Source organism: Coenobita brevimanus, chromosome 30 (genome assembly GCF_032717465.1).
Source record: "Coenobita brevimanus isolate Jiangsu-jjx chromosome 30, ASM3271746v2, whole genome shotgun sequence".
NCBI lineage: Eukaryota > Metazoa > Arthropoda > Malacostraca > Decapoda > Coenobitidae > Coenobita > Coenobita brevimanus.
This window is the reverse complement of record NC_136983.1, coordinates 29,828,069-29,849,271: the sequence shown is the minus strand read 5'-3', so window position 1 is coordinate 29,849,271 and position 21,203 is coordinate 29,828,069. Positions and strand designations below refer to the sequence as shown.

General features: G+C 39.5%; 1 protein-coding gene across 1 annotated transcript in view; it reads left to right on the top strand.

The window, feature by feature from the left end:
• The window catches only part of LOC145395275 (synaptic vesicle glycoprotein 2B-like), a 122,415-nt gene that overhangs the window by 30,362 nt on the left and 70,850 nt on the right, over nt 1-21,203 (top strand). Inside the window, exons 4-6 of the mRNA XM_080268955.1 lie at nt 9,854-10,016; nt 18,704-18,825; nt 19,393-19,498. Of these exons, the coding sequence (XP_080125081.1) occupies nt 9,854-10,016; nt 18,704-18,825; nt 19,393-19,498 (391 nt within the window). The remainder of the gene's footprint in view (nt 1-9,853; nt 10,017-18,703; nt 18,826-19,392; nt 19,499-21,203) is intronic.

Sequence of the window (21,203 nt, the reverse complement as noted above, 5' to 3'; positions counted from 1 at the left end):
AAGGGGAGCTGCAAGGCTTGGTGGATGGGTTTGGGATAGTGTGTAAGAAACGGAATCTAAAGGTGAATGTAGGGAAGGGAAAAGTTATGGACTTTGAAAGAAGTGAATTCAGTGAATGTAGCATGAGGTTGGATGAGGAAGAAATGGAAAATGTGAGTGTGTTTAAGTACTTGAGTAGTGTGATGAGTAAGGATGGAAGTTTAGAGGGTAAAGTGCATGAAAGGGTACAACAAGGAAGAAAGGTTGCTGGTTCCTTGAAATCAGTGATACGAAATAGGGAAGTGAAAAAGTTACTACATCACAAAATTGTGATACTAACTCTAACGTATGGAAGTGAAGCTTGGACCGTGTTAAAGGGACAAAAGTCAAGAGTCAGAACAGTGAAAATGAGTTACTTGAGAGGAACATGTGGAGTCACATGGACAGACAGACTGACAAATGAGGAAGTGAAGGAGCATTGTGGTGTGGATATGGATGTGACAGGAAGCGTTAGGAGAAACACACTGAGGTAGTTTGCCTTTGTGGAGAGGATAGAGAGTGAGAGACTGACGAGGAGATAGTATGTAAGTGAGGTGGATGGGGAGAGATGGAGGGGGAGGCCAAGGGAGAGATGGAGGGATGGAGTGGAGAAGTATATGAGAGAGGGGGGTGCAAGCTGGGAGCAGGGCGGTAAATGGCGGGGGACGGGACGACATGGAGCCGATTTATTTATGGCCACCCCTTACGTGATTAGGAGTCTGGAAATAGATAGATAGATAGACGTGTCCGACTCTGGGCAAAGGCTTCAGGGCCTATTCCTAAGTCCCATAGTCCTCCTTGGGGCCCAGTAGTCCTCCTACATCTCCACATGTCACCACTTTGATGCTAACACCCAACATCCATATTGAATACATGCTAGGGCTGTCTCATACAGGACTGGTGTACTGGTATTAGCGGGGGTACTTTTATGACATGTAGGCAGGTCATCTGGTAAATCAGAAAAGTCTGATTTTTAGGGAATTGAAATCCTTAAACTGTTCCCTGCCCCAGCCGGGATTCAAACCTGGGTCCTTTAGGACTGGAGGCAACATCTCTGCCGATTCTGCCACCGCCTCTATCTGTAAAAGTAACAGAAATTTATCAAGCGATGTATCATCCACTACTGTAGCAAACACTGTGCTCTTGCATTTATTTTATAGTATAGCTTCATCAGTGTGTACGATATGGTGTTCTGTGATCAGTGAATTGGATTCATATTCAAAATTGCGTTGTGGTGTGTGTGTGTGTGTGTGTGTGTGTGTGTGTGTGTGTGTGTGTGTGTGTGTGTGTGTGTGTGTGTGTGTGTGTGTGTGTGTGTTCTTACCTAATTACCTAATTGTTCTTACCTAATTGTATCTTTACAGGAATGGGTCAAGTTCGTACTGCCCCGTGTCTTAAACCATATTTATCGTACATATCCTTAAATTTGTGAATTGTTTTGGTACACACTATTTCATTCGGTATTGCATTCCACTGATCAATTGCTCTGTTTGGGAAACTGAATTTCCTTACGTCTTTATCACCTCTCTTCTTATGCAGTTTTTTGCAGTGTCCTCTTGCTGATGCTTCCCCATATGTTAAGTAATCATTTATGTCCATTTTCTCCTTCCCTGATATCCATTTATATAGCATTATCATGTCACCTCTTTTCCTTCTCTCCTGTAGTGTTGGTAGATTCAGTTTATTTAGTCTTTCTTCGTAGCTTAGATCCCTTAAGCTTGGTATCCATCTTGTAGCGGCCCTTTGAACATTTTCAATCTTGTCTATGTGTTTCTTGAGATGAGGACTCCAGACTACTGATGCATACTCCAGGGTTGGTCTGATGAATGATGTTATTATCCTTCTTAGCATGTCTTCATTTATGTATGTGAATGCTATTCTCATATTTGCAAGCAGTGTATACATGTTCAGTACCTTCTCACTGATGTGGTCAGCCGGAGATAGTCTGTTATTGATAATCACACCTGGTCCTTCTCTCTTTCTGATTTGTGTAGGGTTTATTTCCTAACGTATAATCCCAATCAGGTCTTTTTCCACATTTACCAAACTTGATTACATGACACTTGTTCACATTGAATTCCATTTGCCATGTATTACTCCATTCATGAAGTTTATTTAATTTTTCTTGTAGCTCTTTACAAGAGTCTGTGTTAGTAATTCTCCTTTGTATTTTTGCATCATCTGCAAACATATTTAGATAGCTCTCATTTCTAGTGTTACTGTTTATATCATTTATATACACTAAAAACATGATTGGTGCCAGCACTGAACCCTGTGGTACTCCACTAGTCACTTCTTTCCATGATGAGTAGTTTCCCCTTAGTACTGTTCTCATTTCTCTTTTTTTGAGAAAATCTTGCATCCAACAAAACAGTTTGCCTCGAATTCCTCCTTGATGGTACAGTTTCCATAAAAGTCTTTGGTGTGGTACTGTGTCAAATGCTTTCTTGAAATCTAAATAGATACTGTCCACCCATCCTTCTCTTTCCTGTATTGTGCCTGTTACTCTGTCATAGTAGCTCAACAGATTAGTAACACATGATTTTCCTTTTCTGAAACCAAACTGTCTTTCTGTTATCATATTGTGTTCTTCTAGATGATTTATCCAAGCCTTTCTTATAAGCTTTTCTAATACCTTGCTTACAACACTGGTCAGTGATACTGGTAGGTAGTTGAGTGGATTTTGTCTATTCCCTTTCTTGAATAAGGGGACAATATTTACTTTCTTCCAATTATCAGGTAGTTTACCTTGACTCAAGGATTTCTTGAAAATTAAAAATAATGGTTTCCTTAACTCCTTTGCACATTCTCGTAGCACCTAACATGAAATTTCATCAGGACCATTTGCTTTTCCTCTGTCTAATTTACTTAACTCCTCCTGTATTACTTTTTCTGATATTTGTATATCTGGTAGTATGTGTGGACACGCATGTACCACATAATCCCTCTCAAAATTTTTTTCTTCTGTAAAAATGATTGGAAATTCTTTAGTGCTTCACAAATATCTTTCTCCTGTGTATAGGTGATTCCCTCGTCCGTAATGGATTGTATTATATCTTTTACTTTGGTTTTGCTTCTGAAGTAGCTGTAAAATAGCTTCGGTTGATCACTACTTTTATTTATTATATCCTCCTCAATCTGTTTTTGGGCTTCCCTCTTTATTCTTGTATAATCGTTTCATGCCTGTTTGTAATTATTATATGCCCTTTCACTATTGTGTCTTCTGTATCTATTCCACAAGAAATGTCTTCTTTCTTTTGATTTTTTACATTCTGTATTGAACCATTTCTGTATTTTCTTATCTTCTTCTTTTTGCTGTGGGATGTACTTCTGGTCTCCTATTTCATAAAATTCACAGAATTTTTTATATACAGCATTTAAATCTTGTCCTCTAAGCTCTTTTTCCCAATCAACTTCTAAGAAATACTTCTTTAGGTCTTGATAATTTCCTTTTTATAGTTTAGGCTCTTTTTGTAACTTTCATTGCTGTTAACTATGTCATATGCTATCCTGAAGTTGCAATTTAGTACTGCATGATCGCTTTTGCCGAGTGGAGGGTGATATATGAAACTGTCAATATCATTTTCTTGCCTAGTAAATATGAGATCTAGCACTGAGGGTACATCGAGTGCTCTTTTTCTGGTGGTTTCCCTCACATGTTGCGTTAGGAAAAACTCTTGCACGACATCCAGGAGCTTTTGGTCCCAACAGCTTTCTTGGCTAATTATGTCTAGAGTATTCCAATTTATATTTGTATTAAAATCTGCAGTTAGTATAATTCTTTCCGAATTCTCTTCCATTTTATGTAGTAATGCTCTTAAACTCTGAATTTTACTCTCTGCCAGGTCGTCATATTCGTCTCTTTCCCATGTGTTTGATCTGGGTGGCATGTACAAATTGGCTACAATTACTTTACCTTCAGATGTGTCGATCTCTGCTGCAATCAGTTCTACTTGTGAGGGTATATCTAGTTTTATTTCATTGACTTTAAATTTTTCTTAGTTAATATTATAATTCCTCCTCCTTTTTTTTTAAGTCTACCTCTTCTCCATATATTGTATTCTTCTATGTTTAGTATGTCATTTGATATCCTTGGTGTTAATTTTGTTTCAGTTAGGCATATTCTATGTGGTTCATTTTCTCTGACATAATCATTCATCTCTAATGAATTAGATACCATTCCATCCACTTTTGAGTACATCAACTTTATCATCTTGTTTATAAACTTGTCATGACATGGTTCTACTACCTTCCTCCTTTTTATTCCCTCCTGTTTATATACCACTTTCGTACCTGCAATCCTATTACTTTGTAAAAAAAAATGTGTTCTTCTCCACTTCTGATCTTCCTTCATTTTTTGTTTTTGCTTCCTCCCTCTTCTCTTTCAGTAATTCCAGTTCCTCTTGTGTTAGGCATCTTTTTATCCACACATTTGTGTTGTGTGTGTGTGTGTGTGTGTGTGTGTGTGTGTGTGTGTGTGTGTGTGTGCAATTAATAAAAAGAGAGGTTTTAAGCATGAGCATTCAAGCAACGTGGAATGTAAGGGGTGCAAATGATAAGGTGAAGGAGAGAGAGAGAGATTGTCCTGGTGCTTGAGGGTGCGAAAGTGGATGTATGTGGATTTACTGAAACTAAATGGTGAGGTGAGAGTGTGAAAGAATGGGAGTATGGATGGGGTAAATGTGCAGGAGTAGGTGAGAATGAGAGAGCAAAAGAAGGAGTGTGCATTATTGTGAGTAACAGATGGAAGGAGAATATAAGATAGTATGGACCAGCTGGCTCAAGGATTGTGTGGGTAAAACTGAAGACCGGACTACAAATGTGGACGATTGTCTGTGTGTATGCGCCAATGCAAGATCATGCATGAAGAGTGAGAGAAGAGTTCTGGACAAATGTGGAAGTGTGTATGGAAAAGTTTAAAAGGAATGAAAGAGTGTTTTTGATTCGTGATATGAATGGTAAAGTAGAGAATGTGAAGGTGGATGAAGTAGTTGGTGAATGGGGGGTGCCTGCTGAGATACATGAGAATGGCAGTGCTTTAGTGGACATTTGTGCCAGGAGGGGGTTGGTGATAGTCAATACCCTCTTCAGGCACAAAATGATCCACAGGTATACATGGCGAGTGATGAGAAGGATGGGTGGTGAACTGAATGAAAGGAAGGCAATGACTGATTATGTGTGTGTGGATGAAAGGATGCAAAGATGTGTAATGAATGCAAGAGCATATAGAGGTTGGGGGAGTGAACTTTCTGACCACCACCAAGTGGTGGTCAGAATCAAGGTCCAAGCAAAATGGAGAAATGGAGGAAGGGAAAGACGGGAGGAAGGAGTAGATGCAATTAGAGTGGAAAAGTTACAAGAGGATGAGAAAAAGTCAGAATATAAGAGAGAAGTGGAGGATCGAATGGGTAAATACCATATGAATTGGAGAAGATGGGGGAAGAGGAATGTGTGTGCAAGATATTCACAGAAGAAATATGTGCAGCATGTGACGTGGTGTGTGAGGTGAAGAGAAGACGAAAGGGGCTGCAAGGAACAGCATTGTGGAATGAAGAGGTGAGGCAGTCTGTGGCACAAAAGAAAAAACACATAATGAATGGATGAGAAATAGGGGCGTGGAAGAAGTTGAGAGACAGAAGAGAGAGTTATATGTAGAGAGGAAGAGAGAGGTGAAAAGTTTAGTAAGAGAGAGAGTAAGAAGAGAATGGATGAGGAATTTGGATGGAATTTGAGTGTCATGTGGAGGGAATGTAAGAAAATGTTCTGGAAAGATGTAAAGAGAGTCAGACAAGGTGGCAATGAAGTTAGTAGGGGAGTGAAAGATAAAAATGGAAGATTACTAGTTGAGAAGGGAGAAAAAGTGAGCAGTTGGAGAGAAACTTTAATGAATTGTTGAACATAGAGAATGAAAGTAATATGAGTATAAATGGTTGGGGAATGGCTGGGAGAAGGAGGAAGTTGAGACGACAGGAAGAAATCAGTAGGATGGAGGTTGTGGAAACAATGAAGAAAGTCAAAATGGGGAAAGCCCCAGGAATTGATGGAGTGTGTAAATGCTGAAGCATGGGGGAGAGATAGTAGTAGAATGGATATGGAAGATGTGCAGGTTGGCATGGGAGGCAGGTAGAGTCCCGGAGGATTGTAAGTCAGATATAATTATTCCTTTGTACCAAGGGCAAGAGGAATAAGAAGTGTGTGGTAATCATAGGGGCATTTGTCTTCTTAGTGTAATAGGAAAAGTAAACGATAGGATACTTATTGACAGAGTTAGGGAAAGAACAAAGGTAATAGTTGGAAAAGAACATGGAGGCTTTAGGAAATGAAGAGGTTGCGTAGATCAGATTTTTATTCTTAGATCTATAATGAGGTGGAGGGATGGAGTTGAGAGGTATATTAGGGAGGGGGGGGTGAGTTGGGGGGAGGGGAGTCAAATGGTGGGTGACAGAGTGACTTGGAGGCTTTTTGTCTGCGGCCACCCTTTGCGGGATTAGGGTGTCGGGCTATAGATAGATAGATAGATGGATAGAACTATAATAGAAAAGTTTCTAGAGAAGGGAAAGAAGTTGTATGCGGCCTTCATGGATTTGGAGAAAGCATATGACAGGGTGGATAGACAAGGATTGTGGAAAGTAGTACGAATATAATTATGGAGTAGATGGGCAGTTGTTGAATGTTGTGTGAGTATGCATGAGGGTGCTAAGGCTGCAGTGCGTGTTGACAGTGAACTGAGTGAGATTTTCTGTTTGAAGGGTGGGTTGAAACAGTGATGTGTCATGACTCCATGGTTGTTCAGTCTGTATATGGACGGGGTTATAAAAGAGATACAAGGTAGCGCAGTGGATGCTGGAGTGGCCCTAATGAGAGAGGGCAATGTTTTGAAACTCCCTGTATTGTTGTTTGCAGATGATACTGTGTTGCTAAATGAAGGTGAAGGGGAGCTGCAAGGCTTGGTGGATGAATTTGGGAGAATGTGTATGAAATGGAATCTAAAGGTGAATGTAGGGAAGAGTAAAGTTATGGTCTTCGAAAGAGGTGAAGTCAGTGAATATATAATGAGGCTGGATGATGAGGAAATGGAAAATGTGAGTGTGTTTAAGTACTTGGGTAATGTGATGAGTAAGGATGGAAGTTTGGAGGGTGAAGTGGTTCAAAAGGTACAACAAGGAAGAAATGTTGCTGGATCCATGAAGGCAGTGATAAGAAACAGGGAAGTGAGCATGGAAGTGAAAAAGTTATTATATGACAGTATTGTGATACCAATTCTAACGTATGGAAGTGAAGCTTGGACGTTGTTGAAGGGACACAAGTCAAGAGTGTGAGCAGAGGAAATGAGTTATTTCAGAGGAGCCTGTGGAGTCACATGGAGAGACAGACTGACAAATGTGGATGTGAGGGAGCGTTGCGGTGTGGATGTGGATGTGACAGGAAGTGTTAGGAGAAACACACTGAGGTGGTTTGGCCATGTGGAGAAGATAGAGAGTGAGAGTCTGATGAGGAGGGTGTACTGTATGTGAGTGAGGTGGAGGAGGAGAGAGGGAGGGGAAGGCCAAGGTTGAGGTGAAGGGATGAAGTGGAGAGGTACATGAGAGAGGGGGGGGAGGTGAATTGGGAGCAGAGCAGTGAAATGGCAGGGGACAGGGTGACTTGGAGGCAAGGTGTTTGTGGCCATCCCCTATAAGAGATTAAGGCGTCTGGTTATAGATAGATAAATAGATAGATTAATGCACTGAAAATACTCTCAGTGTTAAAAGTGAATAGAGTGTGATCCAGTAAACTGATTGTTGCATCAGTCAACTAAAATATATAATAACAAAGGTAATGATGTCATAAGTAGGTCTGCAAAACTGAAAACAAATTAGAACATCATAAAATAATGCAAATAGTAAAATGTCCCCTCGATTGTATAACTCCGATCAAAGATTAACATTTCTGCTTGTACTTCCTCACCTTTATGTCTCATTTTCACCTGTCACTGAAAATTCTGTTGTTGGGACAGCAGTGTCTTTGTACCAATTAGTCCGACCTTTAACCCGTCACGTCCCGAGGTTTTCCGCACCTCCGACATCCCCAAATCCCGAGGTATTTTCGATTTTTTTTTTTTTGGCTAAAACCTCCACTTTTGGTGAGAAACATCGACAATTCATAGAGAAATCGCTCACTTGAGGTTTAAAATACTCGATCCAGGTAGGAGTTCCTCCTTACCTGACTGGGTTTTCTAACATGCTGACACCAAAGAAAACGAGTTCTATGGGAGGGTAACTATTTCACACAACTCATAAACGGTATTTATTTATTTACTTGGTATGAATTTATATGTAGTATGAGAGTATATTGGTTTTCAAGCAGTAATAAAGGCATTATAAGCATTGTTTCACTCACTAACTAATCACCATACCTGACCTTTTTTTGCCACATTACCTGATCATTATTTCTGACTGTTTCTTCTTCTAATGCTATGTAAACTTTGTCCTCCACATTGTCATCGATTGGGGAATCACCTTGACCCTGAATATCTTTACTGGCCAGGTCACTGGTAACAGGTGAATTGCCGAGACAATGGCGTGACGGGGGGACGGGGGAGGTTATGCGGTGTAAGGCATTGTCCCTGCTTGGCATCTTGTAGAGGAATAGAGGAAGGTGTCCTGTGTATATGTATGAAAAATCACAAGCGAAAATTGAAAATTGTGCAAATTAGGGACCTTGCAATTGCACAACGTACCAGTACGTCGGTGGGACTGGCAAATGCAAAATGTTGCAACGTACCCATACGTCGACGGGACAGGGCGGGTTAATCCTACTATTTGGTTTGTAAAACTCGGAAAAATATGTTTTATTTGTATTTATATGTTTGGTTTTGTATTTCTGTCCTTATGTTTTTTGCATCAGCACCGAAAAAATTATTGGATGGGACTGCGCCAATATGACAACGATTGAGGGCCATCAGAGGAACAGGTGATTATTTTTAGCCGAAGAAAGTCATAAATCCCAGAATAAGAACAAGTTCAGTTCAGCCAGTCTGATTCCGATTTTTGAGCAGACTTAGTGGATGGGTTGAGGGACAAAAAATGGTAAAGTGATTTACCATTGAGAATGGTCTGAGTTAAAGGTCACGGGGACATGCCAAAGTTTCGGCCCTTCAACTGAAATAGTTTTGATCTGATCAGAACTAAACCTGGTACAATTTCCATTTTGCAAGCAATAGGTCAGAGGTCATGGTCATGGGGTAAGGTCAACATAAACACTTTTATTACAGTTTGGATATTATCTTAGTGGCTGGGTTGAGTGTCAGTTCAGGATGAAGAAATTCGGGTTACAGAGCAAAATCAAAGATTTGGTTCGATTGTAGTGCACAGGTGTTAGACTCTCTAAATGCCTCTTCTAACTGGGAAGTGCTTTTGCATGATAGGTTATGGGACCATATTTTGGTCTTTTTACTTCAAGTTATTTTAAGATTTTGTTTTTTGTTCTTGAAGCACTTCCGTATTACTCGAAGATGACAGACTTCCTACAAATATAGTATTTTGTGCACTTAATTTTATATATGTGAAATATATTACATACGGTACGACTCTTTCTTCCTGAACACATTATATATCACTATTAGCTGGGATAGTAAGAACAAAAGTGGTTGTAGATTTTTTTTGGTTGCGTAGAGTTATGGTGTGTGTGTGTGTGTGTGTGTGTGTGTGTGTGTGTGTGTGCTTAAGGGAAAGTTGACGTGTGTGCTCAGAAGTTAATAATATTGTGCTACATCTATGATGAAAGGGTATATATGCGACTGACAATAATAAGGAGGATTTCGTGAACTTGTAATGGTAATGGTTCTGTATTCCAGGTATGCTGTTCGGGGCTTTCATTTGGGGCTGCTTGGGTGACATCTACGGCCGGCGTTCAATAATGATCATAACGCTGCTGATCAATGGGCTAGCTGGGCTGGCATCATCACTCGTCCAGTCGTATGGATTACTTCTTGCCTTTCGCTTCATATGTGGATTTGGGTGAGTGGAATTCCACCGATTATCTGTAATGTTTGATTCGGTCGTCAACCATCTGCTTACTCACTGTCATGTCTCCTTCTGATGGCTCCAGTGAGTGACAAACTGAATAATTTTCTGAACTCCAGGTAACCATTTACTACGCTGAACGTCAACAAACTTACCAGTCCCTGAGATACAAGAAACAAATTTTGCCCCATAATCCCTTCATGCTCTAGGGCTAAAAGGGAAGCAACTGTGTGAGCTGGGACCTCCTCCCCCCCCACCCCGGCAATATCCTCTCTAACCCTAAGAAATCGCTTAGAAAGCATCTAAGCTGGGTTCTGTGCCGCCTCAGGGGCCCCCATAATCGTGGCCCAGGAATCACATTGGCACAGCATCTGAACTTTGACTCTGACTTGTAGCTGTGACCTCTTATCCATTACACCAAAGCTGAATCAATTCTTCCTATCTCCATGCGCAGTATATTAGCAAAGTGTGATTGACATTGGATCAAACATCATGTTAGTGCCATACCCATTACTTTGATTTAGACCCGTGACCACGACCGTTGATTGATCTGCACGAAAATGAATAATCAGACTTACACATAATATATGTGCCGATTTTTTTTTTTCTAAAATGGAATAAGTATTCATGAGACATAAAACTATTCACAGCAATTAATTCAAACACCATCTTCCTTGCGTTTCACGAAAAACATCCGACTATATTCTTTTTCTCATTAACCAGTAGGAGCAAGGGGATGTGACTCATTGGAGCGTGACCTTGAATCATTGAGCCCATGGGCAAATATATTCCGTGCTGCCACAAAGCCCAGTCGCTGCTGAGCAACTTGTGTTTGAGGACGTGTTCTTCTTGCTTGTTGCATTTTCATTTTGTGCTGCAATGACCAAGCAAATCGAGCAATGTTATTGCATCAAAATTTGTCAGAAACTTGGTGACACACAGTCTGAAACCATCATGAAGTTTTGACAGGCTTTTGGCGATGAAGCTATGGGTGTTACTACACACGGCTGGTTCAGAGAAAGGGGAAGCTTATGTTGACAGTGTGTTGTTTCCAGCTACCAGGGTGTTGTTCATTACTAGTACGCACCAAAAGGTCAAACAATCAAGAAAACGTAGAACATGGAAGTTCTTCGTCATCTACAGAATGCAGTAAATTGCAAGAGACGAAAATTGTGGGAGACTGAGGACTGGCAGGTTCACCACGACAATGCTTCAGCCCGCTTATCCCATCTCATCCAGGATTTTTTGGTCAAACACATGATCACACAGGTCCAGTAGGTCCAGTACTCTCCTGTGAGTAATGGCTGTTTCCTAAACTGTAGATGCCACTGAAACGGTCGAGCTTTGAGGGCACAAACGAGATAAAGACACATGCGATAAAGATCTTGTTGGTGATCCCCAAAACTGACTTTACAGAATGTTTCCAGCAATGGAGGGACCCCAGGGCTAAGTGTGTTGAGTTCCAAGGGACTTACTTGTTCTCAGTAAAGTATGTTTACTGATCCTTCACCATTCCATTAGCACACACTGCATAAAACACAGCAACTACTGTAGTTATCATGAGCGCATATATTAATGTCACGTGAAGTTAGAATTCGCATTCACGACCTTAGCGCAACTAAGATAATGCTGGCATTAAATCTTGTCCAGAACTAGACTTAATACTATATTCCCCAGTCTGGTGACAGTATGTTCGAAACCTTTATCAAACTGCTTCTCATCACCGTCATCATGACACGTTTCCTCTCTTCTGCAGTGTGGTAAATAGGTCTCCCAAAATGTGTGAGAAAGTTCTTGAACTTACCTCGCAAATGACCACACATGTCCTTTCTAAGCACTCGGTTCTAGAATTAAACTTAGAGGAAAAGACCTGTCAATATATATGTAAAAACTCACTAATAGAGGTACCTGGCATTGGCTGGATAAAATACTAAGGCTGCACATATCGACGTTGCCTAGGACCCGGGGTAGCCACCCACCTGTGGGAGACGACCCCCGGGGTCCCATTTTACCCATTAGACCTATGCTCCTCCTTGGACCCATGTCCCAAGGGATACATTCTCCATGGACCTACTTCACATGGAACTGTTTTCCCATGTGCCCTACCCTGTTCGCCCCCCCGACCCACTGTAGCTAATACTGATATGGTTGTAGAAGGTAAAAATTCTACGGTAATTTGCCATCATGTTTCCACCATGTAGAATTAGGTAGTTCTAATTAATATAAATTTTGGCCGTCATGGGCGCCACTATTGCAACTGTAGACATCATCAATAACCTCCCCGTAAAAGGATACCCTTGTTAGACGTTTGGAATCATCTTAGTTTTCCCGAAATTTCCATAGCAGACAAATATCCAAAGGCAAAATTTCAAAAATAAATTAGATGTATTTTGATATATGCATTGCATACGTACGACTGGGTAAATATTATACTTGTTCTCTATGATTATACCCCTATCCATCGATCTATATTTCTATATCTGTTTATCCATCAATAAATCTACCTACGTGACCATCGATTAAGCTGTCTGGCTGGCTCTTCACATTTTTTGTTATATATATATATATATGTACAGTCGTGATCATAAAAAAATCATCTATCCTCCAGTACCCCGTGCCCCAGGCTGCCTCGTTTATGCGCGGCAAGTCACAGCGGAGCAAGAGAGGCTAAGAGGGAGGGGCTAAAAAGAGAAAGTAAGGTGGGTGGGAGGTGAGTGATGGTGTGCGAGTGGAGTGAGGGAGGGGAGGGAGAATGAATGCGAAGTGGTGGTCACATTATTTGTCTATTTTCTTTCATTCAGGATATGATCTAAAGAAGTTAATATTCGTAGATAATGCTGCATTACATCTTGTATACCTGCGTCAGATAACAGGCTTTAGATTGGTGGTGATATCACGGGCTGGCTCGTGAGAGAAATATACTGATGTGTCAGATCATTTATTAGTGAAAGGCCAGATATTTGTGTTTATCCGTATATTTTGACTTTGGACGCAGGATGGAATCTGGATGGCTTGGACTTCCGTAATGCTTAATTTAGAAACGTCCTCTACCCTTACATGTAATTAATTTTGGAACTAAATATCATAAGCAACCTTTGATATGTCAGTGTGGACAATAAATATGATCTTCCTCTCGGTATACACTCGTCTATACAGTCACCATCACCCCCAGATAATTGTGCATAAAAGATAAATTCGATGTCAGTGTACATGGTTGGATAGAATTACGATATCTCTCAAAAATGTTAGAAGGAAAATGAAACCAAATCCTACCCAAACTCCCCAAATATATCTGTGTCAATGTTTACCGACATTGGTAAAACCAAAGCAACAAGGAAAGCCTTAGTAAGTAGTCCAGTGGCCTCCTGCCTCTTAACCCCTTAACCGCGGGGCGTCACTTTCGTGATGCTTGGGAGCAAGGTATCATACCGCGGGGCATCGCTTTTGTGATTCTGTGTTATTTTGAATTCATCCGGGCTTCCAAGTGGGGGCTTGTATCATCTATCAGCACTGCCAATGTCCAACATTAGTCAGCACTCCTAATCTTATCTGTACTCCCATCCATTGTTGACAATTTAGCCATTTCTCCCCGTTCTTGACTCCCCTCCCTACCCCCCCTCCATTACCCTATCCTTTCGCCTGCCCGGCCGTGCTATGCTAAGTAAATCTTCCCTGGAATTTTTCACTGATTTCATCCATTGAAATAAGCCCTATGCCCTATTCTTATACCAAATAATATATACAAGAAAGAAATCAGGTAAGTGAGAGTGCCATACACCTGGAATTGGCTAATTATCACCAGACAACACCTCACGTGCACTCGTTCGCTAATTATCGCTGTTTTTTTCCCCTTGAAATATGCCATATAATCTATTTTCGTAATAAATATACATATAAGGAGGGAAGGGAGAAGCCTAAGTGATATTTACATTCACCTGGAACTACCTAATTTATAATGTATTGTCTAGATTTCCTGCCAATCATTTCAGTGCTATACATAGCTGTTTCAAGAGCTAACGTTGGTAACACTGAATATCCCCTAAGTAGGCCTCTACCCCGGCCCTCCCTTATCAGTTTACTCTCATCTTCCAAAGTGGAGGTACGTCAGTTCGCTCTTGCTAGCTTCAGGGACTTTTCACCCCCATTCAAAGGGTCCTGTGACCTTTACCCCCTACTAAACCTCGTGTGGAAAGAGGTAAAGGGCTGACAATTGATAAAAGAGTGACTACGATCTTCATAAAAGAGTGACTACGATCTTTCTATTGAGTAAAACAGTGCAAGTAGAATTGTAAATAATGTGTAAATAATGTGTAAACAGCAAGTGAAAGTCATGAAAGTAAATATACGTGAACAATGGAAAATAGTTTTATAAGTTACTTCAAGTGACAGTGCATAACACAGTGTAAATAAAATAGAAATGTAAATAACGTAAATAAAATAGAGAACGTAAATAGAAATGTAAATGAGTATTATTATAAGAATACGAGTATATACCCTAGGAGTAATGAAAGTGAAAGTTTCACTCTAGCATGTCTGAATACTATGAGTTATGAGAGTGAAGATGAAAGTGACATTCACTCTCAATGCTAGTATACAGGATGAGAAAGTGAATGCTACGTATTTTACTGAAAAAAATTGAATCCCTACAGTGACAATAAACTAATACTACTGAAGGAAACTTATGGATAAAGACTGTAGATATATATAAGTGTTATATAGTAATAAAAATATAAAGTGTGAGGGGTTTTATGAATAATAAATGAGAGAGTACCAAGAGCTAACTAGCGCAAGTGCGACGGTCAGAAGCGCTCATAATTTTCATTGCTTTCACAGTGGGTTTTTTTTTGGAGTATGGATCCCAAACTACTTGAAAATCATAAAGTAGTGTTTATAGTGTTAATATCTGGCTGTGGTAATCATATTACTGGTTGTCAGGAAGTGTAAAGTGGAGACTTCGTTACCCAACTTCAGAGGTCTCCACAAGTCCTACGGTAACGGACGAAGGCTCAACAAACATTCCAGGAGAAAGCTGAAGGTATGTGCCATAAGCATATGTAATTTTAATATTCTAGGACTAATAACTGATTTTTGGCAAATATTTTTTGAGAGTCTGTCGGAGCCCGAATAACCCCGCGGCACACGCAAAACATCGGTAAACATGCCCGCGGTGTAGGGGATAATAACCTCTTACAGTCTTCTCGGCTGCGAGGAAACAATGTTGTTGATGGTTTGCTGGTTTCGTCTGAACAGCTCCCACTCGTCCGTGGTGCACTGGAGGAGGCGGGTCTGTGTCCTCTCGTTCTCTGGCCCCCACGCTTTGACAATCTGTGCCCACACAGTTTTGATGGTTCTGCACTAATGTTTGATCTGTCATGTCAGTATATTTCTCTCACGAGCCAGCAGTTGATATCACCACCTATCTAAAGCTTGTTATCGGACGCCGCTATACAAGATATGTAGCATTACCTTTACCTTTTTACCGACGTGCCGGTCTTGTGACGTTAGCGGCCATGGAGCGCCATCTTCCTCTATCCTCAGCTATCCTGATTAACTCCACATTGCTGATTCTTTCATGTAAATCGCTTCCTATACAATCCAAATACTTTAATCGTTGTCTTCCTCTTGCTCTTCTTCCGTCTATTCTTCCATGTAAACAGTCATTTTCAAGTTCTTTTACTCTTATAACAATGCCCCAAAAATTTCATCTGTCTTTTCCTTATACTGTAGTCTTCATCATTTCTCATTCCATTCCTACCCTTCTCAGAACTTCTTCATTTGTTACTTTTTCTATCCCTGATATTCGCATCATTCTTCTCAAAAACCATACCTCAACTGCTTGTAATCTCTCATTTTCTTCTTTACTGTCCACGTTTCGCACCCGTATAATAGCGGTGACCAGGCAAAAGATTTCAACATTCTTATTCGTGTCCTCATATCAATATAGTTAATTTTTTCTCATTCGTTCGAAAGCTCCTTTAGCAATACCAGTTCTTCTTACAATTTCCTTCTCACTTCCTCCGTTATCTGATAATTTATAACAGCACCCAAGTATTCGAAACTTCAATGCAGCATTATCTACCGAATATTGACTCTTTTATCATGCCCTGAATGAAAGAAAATAGACAAATAATGTGACCACCAACCACTTCGCATTTCATTCTCTCTCCTCTACCTCCCCTCCTTCCCTACCTTACTCCAACCTCGCACTATCACTCGTCCCCCCACCCACCTTCCCTTCTCACTCTGGCCCCTCCCTCTCAGCCCCTCTTACTCCACTGTGACTTGCCGCGCATAAAGGAGGCAGCCTGAGGCAAGGGGTACCGAATGATAGGTGATTATTTATGACCACGACTGTACATAGATAGATATATATATATATATATATATATATATATATATATATATATATATATATATAGTTATATATAGTTATATATAGTTATATATAGTTATATATATATATATAGTTATATATATATATATAGTTATATATAGTTATATATATAGTTATATACATATATATATATATATATATATATATATAGTTATATAGTTTTATATATATATATATATATATAGTTATATATATATATATATATATATATATATATATATATATATATATATATATATATAGTTATATATAGTTATATATATATATATATATATATATATATATATATATATATATATATATATATATATATATATATATATATATATATATAGTTATATAGTTATATATAGTTATATATAGTTATATATAGAGTTATATATTTATACACACATAGTATACTGTATCCAGATGTATATAGATAGATAGATTGATAGATAGCTATATAGATAGAAAGATACACACACACACACACACACACACACACACACACACACACACACACACACACACACACACACACACTCTGCTCGCTGGCTCAGTGGTAACGCTCTCGTTTAGCATTTGCTAAGACGGGGGTTCGCGCCTTGCTCGGGATGTGAAAAGTTCCACTGACGAAGCGGGTGGTCACTGTCCTCCTTGAGCAAGAGGATGGGTGTGTACTTGTGTGAAGGTCAAGGCTTTGCCTTTAGATCGGACTACATGAGCTCCCAGGTCTCTTCCGGGAAGGTAAAATGCTGATGATCACAACCATCACGTTATTCTGACCCATTCGGTGAATTACACACACACACACACACACACACACACACACACATATATATATATATATATATATATATATATATATATATATATATATATATATATATATATATATATAGGGTTGTCATACGTCCCTCATTTCCTGGACATGTCCTGCATTTAGTTGTCAAAATCTTCGTCCGGGAGGAATTTTAAAAATTCTCCAGATGTAAAATTTAATATACTATTAAACTCTGTAATGACAAAAGAGAGAGAGAGAGAGAGAGAGAGAGAGAGAGAGAGAGAGAGAGAGAGAGAGAGAGAGACTTTCGTTGTTTTCGTCAGCTGGTAAGTGTTGCCAGCTTGGCTGGTTTAATGCCAGCAACTAGCTAAAATGTCCTGCCTTTTCCTCGTGTTCAGCCACATTTTTTTTTTTTTTTTTCATAATTAGTGCTCTTATAGCCATAAAATAAATTGTAATTGCATACAATTATTGGCTTAGTTTTCATTATTACATTGTAACATTTGTTATTCTTATGACCTTATCCCACATGTAAGCCGTTGTTGCATTATACAGTCATTATCTTGCCAATTCTGTACTTTACCTGTTTTCCAGAATATTGTAAAAAGATTGAAGAAGGTGACCCAATCGGATTGAGCCTGTGCAGTTTTATATCCAAGGAATGGTTGGGGTTTATTGCTCACGTAATGCCACTCAGGGTTGAGTGAGGCTGGTAACTCTCATCTTAAACGTCAGGATGATTGATCATGGATGGATGGACGCAGTACAGTAGCACTAAGATATATAGGCATATATATATACACACACACACATATATATATATATATATATATATATATATAGATAGATAGATAGATAGATAGATAGATAGATAGATATAAAATACGGTATATCATACCCTGCCTCTTTTAACGCCGTGCCTGACAATAGTTCAACAACACATTATGAAATTACCGAATATCACACAGATTCACATTTCACAGTCATACAGTAGAAATGTACAGATCTATAGTTCAGTATTTGTTGTTTGTCATTGGTAACCATGACAGAAAAACCCAGTAACCTCACCTGGAGAACCAGTGCCAGCTGTATTTCTTCATAAGATAATCTCATACTGGTAAGCAGGAATGTAAATCCTTTTCACCATCAAAATTTACCAGTATGAGAATGTAATGTTAGTCACCAACAGGATTCCTTTCTCAGTCTCTCCGAGTCTGTTGCGTTTAACCCTTTATTCATACCCTTCTATCATTTATGTCCCAGGCCATCTGAACATCATCATCCACACCCTAATCTGCATCCATTGCCTATCTCTTTCATGCCCTGCCAGCCAGAAGCGACCTGGTTTGCTAATACTAGGCCTGTTGTAGCTAAGCTAACTTACATATAACTGGCTGCGACAGGAATTAGAAAAGAAAAAGAAAAACTTCTTCTCCACTTAATGCATTTTCCATAATCTCATCACTTGAGATTTTCCATAAGCTCACCTGTCTGAGGCATCCCATCACTCCCTGTGTGTAGTATCGGAGGCGGCATCCCTGTGACGTACGCATACCTTAGTGAGTTCCAGCCATCCCATCGGCGAGGGGGAGCCTTGAGTTTCGCTGGCAGTTTCTTGATGGTTGGCAAAATTCTTGGGACAGGTACGCAGCTGCTGGTTAGTGGGATCTGATTAATATGGGAGGTTGAATGAAAGTAGCCTGAATAAGGCATCTAGCGACTTAAGGCAGCGACTGTAAAAAGACTGGTTTGGAGACTCTAGTAACGTAGGGCAAGTGAATAGTGAAGGACGGTTATTTTGGTGAAGTTATTATGCAGTGGGGTGGAGGAAGGCTGGTTAGTGCATTCTAGTGTCTTTAGATAAGTGGGTTACCTAATGTAGTTATTTTTCCAAAGATTGATACGAAACAGCACAATACACGTACTTCAGTAACCGCTGATCGTTGCAGTGTTGTGCTACCCCTCTACCGTAATTACGTAGATTTATGGAATCGTCAAAGATATTTTTGTTTTTCACGGTTCACATGTACCTCATTTAATAGCTATTCGAGTTATTGTTGTGAATAATACTGTTTATACATAGTTTCTGAGTTTCATAAGGTTATATTACAGTATGACTGTATCTGGTAGAAGAATTTTCATGTCCCGACAAGTGCAATGTACTTTGGTCTCTGGATTACCATGTGAATTATTATTGTTTGAATTTTCAGTGTTTGCGTTGGTGACCATTCCATATGATACTGGATTTGTAAATGCCAGTTTTTCCTACAACTCTTGGCGGATATTCCTCACCGTCTGTGCTCTCCCAGCCCTCATGTAAGTGTTTGTTTCATTTAAGGAAAGGTAATGAACCCACATAGACTGTGTTTATGATATTCCCAGCGTACAGAGTATAATGAATACCATTATCAACATTAACACTACCTTAAAAGAGTATTTTATACCTTTTCACCAAGTTCACCAGTAGCAGCAGTGAAGTGCAACAACAACAACAAAATATAGAAAGTATTCTACGATTTTGGAGTAGTGGTGGCACATTTTCATGTCTAAAGAAACAAATGTCAAATCAATCAGTTCCTGTGGCACCCCACGGAATGCACAGGACCTCGATGAATTCTCTCCACCAATATTGGTCTCTTGCCAGCTCCTTCAGGTCCCACCAACACTTCTCTCCTGCTTCTCTTTTCATTGTCCTCAACCAGGTTTCCCACGGCCTACCTCTGCCTCTTCTTCTTCTAGCAGTCCACTCTGGCACATCCTGGATTAAACTGCCTTCTTTTCTATATATGTGCCCCAGCCATTTGCAGCAAGACAGTCTAACATATTCATCAACTGGTTCCACTCTCGTAATATCCCTGACTCTTTCATTTGTAACTCTGCCTTGCTACTTTACTTCAAGTATCCGTCTCAGTATTTTATTCTCAGATCCTAAAACTTTCTGATCTGTTGCAGTTGTACTGTACCATGACTCATGCCCGTAAATTAAAACTGACCAGTCCATGGACTTGCAAACTTTACTTTAGTATGTACCGAAAGCATATTATTATTCCAGATATCAACATTCCAACAGCTTGCCAAGCCTGTCTAATCCTCTCCTCAATTTCATTGTTTAATTATCAACTAGATGATACAATCGTTCCCATATATTTAAAATTCTCTACAGTTTTCACCACATTATTCCCAATCACACAATCGAATTGGTCCTCCTCCTTCATATTAATAATTTCAGTCTCTCCACAATTTAATACCAATCCCACTTTTTCTTCTTCCTCCACCAGACAATCAAGCACCCTTTATATCTCGTAAATACTATCGCAAACCAGTACAATATCATCAGCATAGTCCAAATCCATCAGCCTCTTATTTTCTTTCCACTTAATTCCTGCATCTGTTCTCCTTACAACCTTTCTCATAACATAATCCATAACCAAAACAAACACCAAAGGCGAAAGAACTCCTCCTTGAATCACTCCTGGCCTAACGTCAAATGGATCACTCAAAGAACCACCCACCATTACCTTACAAAAAGTAAATTCATGCAGGTTTCTAATAATATTTGCAAACTTTTCTGGTATACAATAGAATCTCATAATATTCAACATGGCTCCATGTGAAACACTATCAAACGCCTTTTCAAAATCCCCAAAACATTTTCATCTCATTAGCTTGTTGCATTAGATGCCTTACAATCAAAATCTGATCATTACAACCTCGACCCTTTCTAAATCCTGCTTGTTCTTCAGTTAAAATTTTATCAATTACTGGCTCTATTCTGTTCAACAAGATTTTGGAAAAGACTTTTGCAACTACAAGTGTCAAAGTTATCCCCCTCCATTTTCCACACACACTTAAATCTCCTTTTTATTGGTATTTTTATAATCACTCCATTTTTCCATTCTTTTGGAATTCCACCATTATCCCAAGCCACATTAAAAAGTTTCAAAAGCGCATTCATCAACTCGCCATTTTCCACCTTAAGCATTTCAGGAAATATTCCATCCTTTCCTGGGGCTTTAAAATT